Source organism: Mandrillus leucophaeus, unplaced genomic scaffold, assembly GCF_000951045.1.
Source record: "Mandrillus leucophaeus isolate KB7577 unplaced genomic scaffold, Mleu.le_1.0 Scaffold237, whole genome shotgun sequence".
NCBI lineage: Eukaryota > Metazoa > Chordata > Mammalia > Primates > Cercopithecidae > Mandrillus > Mandrillus leucophaeus.
The window spans coordinates 1,568,586-1,577,877 of record NW_012102443.1 but is presented as its reverse complement, the minus strand read 5'-3'; the positions used below and the strand labels follow the sequence as shown (position 1 = coordinate 1,577,877).

Genomic DNA, 9,292 nt, shown 5'->3' with positions numbered 1-9,292 from the left:
CCTCGCCCGGCTAGTTTTTTGTATTTTTTAGTAGAGACGGGGTTTCACCGTGTTAGCCAGGATGGTCTCGATCTCCTGACCTCGTGATCTGCCTGTCTTTGCCTCCCAAAGTGCTGGGATTACAGGCGTGAGCCACCGCGCCCAGTCGTACCTGGCCTTTTGTATCTTAAAATGGAACCATTTGAGAGTAAGTTGCAGACATCATCACCTTTTACCCTGAAACATCTTAATATGAGTCTCCTAGGGACTGTGACATCCTTCAGCAACCTCACACTATAAATTATTACGCGTGTGAAATTCAGCATTAATAGAGTACCACCCTCTGACATGTCTAAAGTTGGAAACTGTCTTTTCTGTTTTCTTTTTCTTCAGCTTCTTTGTGGCATGCCTTTTATTTTTGTTAATTGGTCGGGGATCTAATCTAGGATCATTATTGGCTTTCAGTTATCATGTCTCTAGAGCTTCCTTTAATCGGAAGCGATCTCCTTGGCCCGGCATGGTTGCTCATGCCTGTAATCCCAGCACTTTATGAGACTGAGGTGGGAGGATCACTTGAGGACAGGAGTTCCAGACCAGTCTGGGCAACATAGCAAGACACTGTCTCTACAAAAAAATTTTAAAAACTCTCCAGACATTGTGGTGCCTGCCTGTAGTCTCAGCTACTTGGGAGGCTGGGGTGGGAGGATTGCTCGAACCTGGGAGGTCGAGGTTGCTGTGAGCCAAGATGGCAACACTGCATTCCAACCTAGGTGACAGACCAAACCTTGTCTCAAAAAGAACCCAACAAAAAATCTATAGAAACTTACTTTAAAAAAGAGGTATAATATACAACAGTAAAGCGTGCTAGTCTTAAGCATAAGCTTGATCAGTTTTTACCTGTGTACCCACTGCCTGTCCCCAGAAGGCCCCTCCCTTTCCCCCAGGGCCACCGCTGTTCTGACTCCAGTGGGGACCACCTCCTCACTCTGCCCTTGGTTCTAAGTTGTGTTTTCTCTTTTCCCCAATCCTTGGGAGTCATATCTTTTTTTTTTTTTTTTTTGAGGTAGAATCTGACTCTGTCACCCAGGCTGGAGTGCAGTGGCAGGATCTTGGCTCATTGCAACCTCCAACCTCCCAGGCTGAAGTGATTCTCCCGCCTCAGCCTCCTGAGTAGCTGGGACTACAGGTGCACGCTACAAAACCCTGCTAATTTTTTGTATGTTTAGTAGAGATCAGGTTTTACCATGTTGGCCAGGCTGGTCTCAAACTCCTGACCTCAGATGATCTGCTTGCCTCAGCCTCCCAAAGTGCTGGGATTACAGGTGTGAGCCACTGCGCCTGGGTGGGGGTCATATCTTATGTGGGACTTTGCTTTCTGTCTGCACAGAGTCATATTTATGCTCCCTCATTTAATGTTTTCTCTTGGGCTTTGAATTCATTCGTAATAGTTTATTTTATAAGTGCTCCTGCACACACTCTGTTGGCAGATAGAGCTTTATTTTTATATCGGATGATTCCCTCCAGATGCGTTTCTAACAGCAGAATTCATGTGTGAAACAACACAAGGTCCGCGTCGTCCTTCTGTCTCAGAGACCAGTGTGCAAGGCCTGAGGGACCCACCTTCCGTCACCCGTTCTGCTTTCTTTACAGGGTGTGTCCGCAGCCGGCCAGGTGGTATCCCTGAAGGTGTGGCTGATTGACGACATTCTAGAAAAGATCAACAGCCACCTTCCCTCTCACATTCGGATCCTGGGTAAGTCTTGCAGTGCTGGCGGCCACACGCCCGGTTGTAGATGGTCTTGCAGAGACACGAGGCTATGCATGCTCTTGCCTTTTCCACCTGTCACTGATGCAGAAGTGTAGTCAGAGTTGCTTTGCAGCTGGTTCTGACCTTCTTCAGAAACGGGAGCAACTAGACAGAAGTAGAAGGCTTCTCATTTGCAGTGCTTGTGGCCACACGGGTGCCTTGTTTTTATCAAACACTGGATGTGAAAATCCAAATTTGTGGTTAAAATGAACAGTTGTTCCCTTTTATGGCAGTACTGATAAATTGAATTTTTAGGCCTTCTTAAAATGCAACTCTCTGCCTTTTAAGTGGCAGGTACAGGTAACTTAACGTACATACATTGATTCCTTCATTGATTCATTTATTCTGTTTGTTTTTTGAGAGAGTCTCACTCTGTCACCCAGGCTGGAGTCCAGTGGTGTGATCATGGCTCACTGCAGCCTCCGCCTCCCAGGTTCAAGTGGTCCTCAGCCTCCTCAGTAACTGGAACTACAAGTGTGTGCCACCACGCTTAATTTTTGAGTTTGTAGAGATGGGGTCTCATTTTGTTGCCCAGGCTGGTCTTGAACTCCTGGGCTCAAGGGATCCTCCTGCCTTGGCCTCCCAGAAGCCACTTATATTGAATGTATTGATAGGTGTGGCTGGGCGTGAATCTATCATCTTGCTCTGTTTTCTTTTCCTTTTTGTTTTGGTGTAATCCCAAGAAAACAGAACTGTTGTCTGCCTGACTGGTCTGCTTGGAGAAAGGTGTTTTTTTGAGACAGGGAGACAGGGTCTTGTTCTATAGCCCAGGCTGGAGTTGCGATCACAGTTCACTGTAGCATTGACCACCTGGGCTCATGCGATCCTCCCGCCTCAGCCTGCAAGCACACGCCACCACAGCCGGCTAAATTTTAATTTTTTTGGTAGAGATGGGGTTTCGCCATGTTGCCCAGGCTGGTCTCAAACTCCTAGGCTCAATCAGTCTACCTGCCTCAGTCTTCCAAAGTGTTGGGATTATAGGCGTGAGCTGCTGTGCCCGGCCCACAGCCTGACTATGTTAAGATTCATCCATGCTGTCGTGTATGTCAGCAGTCTGTTCCTTCTCATGGCTGCGGGGTGTTCCGTTCTGCGGTGTATCACGGATTGTTTATACACAACCTGCTGATGACACTGGGTGATTTCCAGTTTTGGGCTGTTAGAAGTAAAGCCACTGTGAACATTTATGTATGAGTCATAAATAGGATTCAGTAATCCCTGTTGATTTTACCCACTGTTAAGTTTTTATTTTTACTTTTTTGTGATGGAGTCTTGTTCTGTTGCCCAGGCTGGAATGCAGTGGTGTGATCTCGGCTCACTGCAACCTCCACCTGCCTCCTGGGTTCAAGCGATTCTCCCACCTTGGCCTTCCCAGTAGCTGGGATTACAGGTACACACCACCACACCCGGCTAATTTTTGTATTTTTAGTAGAGATGGGGTTTCACCATGTTGGTCAGTCTGGTCTCAAACTCCTGACCTCAGGTAATCCGCCCACCTCGGCCTCCCAAAGTGCTGGGATTACAGGCGTGAGCCACTGCACCCAGCAATAGTTTCATTTTTTATTAATTTTTTTTTTTTTTTTGAGATGGAGTTTCGCTCTTGTTGCCCAGGCTGGAGTACAATGGCGCGATCTTGGCTCACCACAACCTCCACCTCCCAGGTTCAAGTGATTCTCCTGCCTCAGCCTCCCGAGTAGCTGGGATTACAAGCATGTGCCACCACGCCCGGCTAATTTTGTCTTTTTAGTGAATACGGGGTTTCTCCATGTTGGTCAGGCTGGTCTTGAACTCTCGACCTCAGGTGATCCACCTGCCTTGACCTCCTGAAGTGCTGGGATTATCAGCAGCTGGGGATTACAGGCGTGAGCCACCACACCCGACAGTAGTTTTATTTTTGTTATGCTGGGCTTCCTCTGCCTTCTGAGGATAATTTCCTCCTGAGAAACTTCCCATGGAATAAGTCCTCTGAAAGTTGCGTTTGAGTTCTCTTCCCATTCACTTGTATGGAAAATACTTGAGTATTCTGTAGATTAATCCCTGTCATGCTCAACAGTGCCACATCTGTGCAGTTGTTGGGTAGTCGCTGTCACCCACACGCCGCGGTGCAGGCCAGCAGGGCCCTCCCCAGGTCTGCAGTGTGGCCATCTGCCGGCACTTTGCAGCCTTTCTTAGCAGTTATGTCTGGAACAACCAGAATTATGCTTGCAGCGCATCCTTGTGATGTTTAGTGTTTATGAAATGGAATCTTTAAAACCAAAAAAAAACAAAAAAGTCACTCAGAAACAAACATGACTGTGGAGACAAAAGCACGAGGCATGCAGTGCCAGCGCCCATGGGATCCATGTGACTAGCGACCCGGGCCGGGCAGGCTGTGTGGAGGCACCCCACTGCTTGTGAGGTCACAAGGCCCAGGCCAATCCTTGTAAATGGGAAACCATAGTTGGGTGTTAAATCAGACTCCTGGCTGGGTGCGGTATCCAACACCTGTAATCCCAGCATTGTGGGAGGCTGAGGTGGGCGGATCATGAGGTCAGGAGTTCAACATGGTGAAACCCCATCTCTACCAAAAATACAAAAGTTAGCTGGGCGTGGTGGCAGGTGCCTGTAATCCCAGCTACTCGGGAGGCTGAGACAGGAGAATCACTTAAACTCGGGAGGCGGAGGTTGCAGTGAGCCGAGACTGCATCACTGTACTCCAGCTTGGGCAACAGAGTGAGACTCCATCTCAAAAAAAAAAAAAAAAAAAATCAGACTCCTGAGGTGAGGTGGAATCCTAGCAGCCGGAGGGGCCTGCATGTCTCAGCCACAGTGCAAGCTCCTGGAGGAGGTGTGCAGCCCAGCAGAGGCAAGTCCAGGCAGAGCTTTCTCCTCCTAGCCCCTGAAGTTGGTGCCCTCAGTGAGGGTTACTCTTCTAGAATTCTTCCATTTAAACATAGATGTCCTCAACAGATTGGATCCCCCTGCATGCAGCTCTTCATTTGTCTTTAATTTTTGCTTATTCAATATTCAACAAATACTCACTGAACACCTGTGGGGTGCTGCTAGCGCTCAAGGCATCTTGGAGGGGCCGTGCCCTCAGTTCTTGGAGACTTGTCCCTGACCTGCGGGGCTGCATCCTTTTTTATCCTGCGAATATTCTGGCATTTATTAGGTCAGCCTGCAGTTGCTGGAATTCTAAGGTGGTTTCCAGTGTTTTTTGTTGTTGCAAACAGTGCTGCCTGTATGGCCTTGTCTGTAGAATTCACGCGACTTCTGAGCTGGGGTTACACCCTTCCCCTACATCTGGGGTTTTATTCCAGGGTGGGCTGCGCCAGTTCACACTGGATCCTTTGCCAGCACTGGGTTTTAACACACCCTTTGTTTTTGTTGTTTGGATATGTGTTTAATTCCGAGATTAAGTATGCTACAGATTTAGAGTTTAGTGCACAAAAGCCCAATTCCTTTGTTTTAACAATTTTTTTTTTGCTTCTATTATTATTATTATTATTTTTTCTTGATGGAGTCTCGCTCTGTTGCCCAGGCTGGAGTGCAGTGGTATGGTCTCAGCTCACTGCAAGCTCCACCTCCCGGGTTCACACCATTCTCCTGCCTCAGCCTCCTGAGTAGCTGGGACTACAGGCACCTGCCACCACGCCCGGCTAATTTTCTGTATTTTTAGTAGAGATGGAGTTTCACCCTGTTAGCCAGGGTGGTCTTGATCTCCTGACCTCGTGATCCGCCCACCTCAGACTCCCGAAGTGCTGGGATTACAGGCGTGAGCCACCGCTCCTGGTGTATTGTTATTATTTTTTGAGACAGAGTCTCGCTCTGACGCACAGGCTGGAGTGCAGTGGCACGATCTCAGCTCACTGCAACCTCCTCCTCATGGGTGCAAGCAATTCTCCTGCCTCAGCCTCCCGAGTAGCTGGGATTACAGGCGCCCGCCATCATGCCTGGCTAATTTTTGTATTTTTAATAGAGACGGGGTTTTGCCATGTTGCCCAGGCTGGTCTCAAACTCCTGACCTAGTGATCCACCCGCCTTGGCCTCCCAAAGTGCTGGGATTACAGGCATGAGCCACTGCACCGTGCCTAGCTGCTTTTATTATTTTAAATTCATGCATAATAATTATACACACTTATGTACAATAATGTGTGATATTTCCAGTCATGTGTAATGATCAAATAGGGCAATTAGCATAAATAGATCCATCACTCCAAGCATTTATCATTTCTTTGTATTGGAGACGTTTTGTATCTTCTCGCTATTGGAAAATTACAATAAATGGTTGTTGTAAATTCAGTCACTTTATAGAGCACTGCACCTGTCCCTCGTGTCCACTGTCCTCCTGTGCCTGTTCCCCAACCTGTGGCTGTCCCCTCCCCAGGGAAGCCGATGCTTGCTGGAGCTTGGCTGGTGCTCTGGGTGAGGAGACGCTGGGGCTCACGCTGTGCTCAGGCTGCTCCCTGGTCATCCAGGCACTTCTCACCTGCCTCTCTCCTCACTGGTCGCCTCTCTCCTAGGACTGAAGCGGGTCACAGGCGGGTTTAACTCCAAGAACAGATGTGATGCCAGGACCTACTGCTACCTGCTGCCCACGTTTGCCTTTGCGCACAAGGACCGGGACGTGCAGGATGAGACCTACCGCCTGAGCGCCGAGACACTGCAGCAGGTCAACAGGCTCCTGGCCTGCTACAAGGGCACGCACAACTTCCACAATTTCACCTCGCAGAAGGGGCCACAGGAGCCCAGCGCCCGCCGCTACATCCTGGAGATGTACTGCGAGGAACCCTTTGTGCGGGAGGGCCTGGAGTTCGCAGTGATCAGGGTGAAGGGCCAGAGCTTCATGATGCATCAGATCCGGAAGATGGTTGGCCTGGTGGTGGCCATTGTGAAGGGTTATGCCCCTGAGAGTGTGCTGGAACGCAGCTGGGGCACAGAGAAGGTGGACGTGCCCAAGGCGCCGGGACTTGGCCTGGTCCTGGAGCGGGTGCACTTCGAGAAGTACAACCAGCGCTTTGGCAATGATGGGCTGCATGAGCCGCTGGACTGGGTGCAGGAGGAGGGCAAGGTCGCAGCCTTCAAGGAGGAGCACATCTACCCCACCATCATCGGCACTGAGCGAGATGAACGCTCCATGGCCCAGTGGCTGAGCACCCTGCCCGTCCACAACTTCAGTGCCACCGCTCTCACGGCAGCTGGCACAGGCGCCAAGGTAGGGGCACAGTCCCAGCAGTGCTCAGCACAGGCCCACATTGTTCCCAATGTACAGAGGAGGGAGCCGAGGCACAGAGAAGTGTGTCACTTCCCCCAAGGCCACACAGCAGCTGCAGGAGCAGGGCCAGGCGGTCTTGAGGTGTTCCTTGTGTGCCTGCCTGCGCCACCCGCTTGCTCCACCACCAGGTGCTTTTCGACTCTGGGAGGGCCACCCCGGGTCAGGCTTGCTGCCGGCACGCCTACTATGGACCTGGCACGGAGCGTAATCAGCGGCTAGACAGCTGCGGACTGTAGCTTAGAACTGGAACATACGGGATTTTACGTGTAGGAGCTAAAAGCTAAGTGAATGAAATTGTCATTCTCAGTTCTTTGCTCTGGGGTGAGAGATGTCCCAAAACCTGAGTTCTTTCTTTTCTTTTTTTTTTTTTGACACAGAGTCTTGCTCGGTTGCCCAGGCTGGAGCGCAGTGGTGCGATCTTGGCTCACTGCAAGCCCTGTCTCCTGGGTTCACATTCTCCTGCCTCAGCCTCCCTAGTAGCTGGGACTACAGGTGCCCACCAGCACTCCCGGCTAATTTTTTGTATTTTCAGTAGAGATGGGGTTTCACTGTGTTAGTCAGGATGGTCTTGAACTCCTGACCTTGTGATCCACCCACCTCAGCCTCCCAAAGTGCCGGGATTCCAGGTGTGAGCCGCCGTGGTCGGCCAGCCTGAGTTCTTTCGTGGTGGCCCAGTGAGGTTTCAAAGGATGACATTCCCAGGCAGGGCTCAGGGAGATTCTTCGTGTCCCGGTATCTGTGAAAACAGAGTCCTTCCTGCATACCTGGGTGGCAAATTCAGTGTGTGCAGGCCCCAGGGAGGTAGGGTGGGCAGGCGAGGGGCCAGGCACCTGGCGAGCCGTCCTATAGATGGGGCAGTGAGAGGCCCCCAGTCCAGGGACGGCAGGGAGAAGGGGGCCAGCAGTGGCCAGGAGCCCTCGTTTCATCTGAAGGGGATACTCGTGGCTCAGTGGCAGTTGGTGGTGGCCATGTTGGAATGTGACAGTGACCGCATGCTTAAATGTTGTCGAGGGAAACCAGCGTTGCACACTGGTATGGGAAATCTTCCCCTTTTTAAGTGCTGGTAGTTAATTTTTCCCAAGCCCATTGCAGGCTAAATACAGCGCAAGTGCCAATTTGGCCTGGGCCAGTGGATTGCTGTTGACACCACTGATGACAGAGGCACATATACTTCCGAGGCACCTGCATTTATTGAGCTTCCAATGGCTCCATATTATTTTCTGCTGTGGTCAGTGCAGCCTGTGAGAATGTGAAGGAGCCCAACAAAGGCCCCTCTAGTGTCCCCAGCCCTTGCCTTTCCCTGCGCAGGTTCCTGACCTGGTTAAGAGATGACCGAGAACAAATGCCAGCCTCTGCCCCGATGAGGGAATGGTGGGGGCAGGGCTCCTATGCCGAGCCTGTCATGGGCACCTCCGGCCATTCAGGAGCAGTGGGGAGAGTGCTTGCCTCTCATTCTCCATGTGCTCTTCTTCTGCAGGTGCCCAGTCCCCTGGGAGGCAGCGAAGGGGATGGAGACACCGACTGAGGCGGTGGGAGCTGCCCACCAGAGTGCCTCTGAGCAGCTCACAGTGTGTGCCCAGGCGTGCCATCCCTGTGGGCAGCAAGAAGCTGGGATCGCTGCAGCCATGTTTTCCCAGCCATGAGAACCATGGTTTCTCAGGGCTGCCTGGCAGATGTGGCCTGGCGTTGTAACCTCAGGACCTTTCCTTGTAGGAACAGCCTTTCTCGAATCTATTTTCAGCTCTTGCATTGCACAGATGAACCTCAGCATGTAAATAACTATTTTTTTAAAGAAGTGATTTTCTTATTAAACAAGTACAAATTTTGCTTAGTCAGTCCTTCGTTTGCCTTTTTCTTAGTCTTTTTTTACATTTTTTTCATTCAGAGAGATGAGCAGAGCATGTTATCCTGTTGAGAACAGGCCTGAGGCAGGCCCGGGAGGTTGCTCAGCCTGTAATCCCAGCACTTTGGGAGGCTGAGGTAGGCAGATCGCTTGAGTACAGGAGTTCCAGACCAGCCTGGGTAAAATGGTGAAACCACATCTCTGCAAAAAATTAACTGGGCATGGCGGCGTGCCCTGTAGTTCAGCTGCTCAGGAGGCTGAGGTGGGAGGATTGCCTGAGTCTGGGGAAGTCGACGCTGTCCTGATCGCCACTGCACTAACAAAAAACAACAAAAAAACCGGCCAGGCACGGTGGCTCATGCCTGTAATCCCAACACTTCGGGAGGCCGAGGTGGGCGGACCACTTGAGGTT

At 50.8% G+C, this 9,292-nt stretch overlaps 1 protein-coding gene across 1 annotated transcript in view; it reads left to right on the top strand.

Annotated features, from left to right (window-relative positions):
- PUS1 (pseudouridylate synthase 1) overlaps nucleotides 1-8,678 on the top strand; it is a gene marked incomplete at its 5' end in the record, with an annotated part of 14,693 nt that extends 6,015 nt beyond the window's left edge. The window contains 3 exons of the mRNA XM_011982234.1: nucleotides 1,630-1,732; nucleotides 6,286-6,977; nucleotides 8,515-8,678. Of these exons, the coding sequence (XP_011837624.1) occupies nucleotides 1,630-1,732; nucleotides 6,286-6,977; nucleotides 8,515-8,562 (843 nt within the window). The remainder of the gene's footprint in view (nucleotides 1-1,629; nucleotides 1,733-6,285; nucleotides 6,978-8,514) is intronic.
- Between the last annotated feature and the right edge of the window lie 614 nt (nucleotides 8,679-9,292).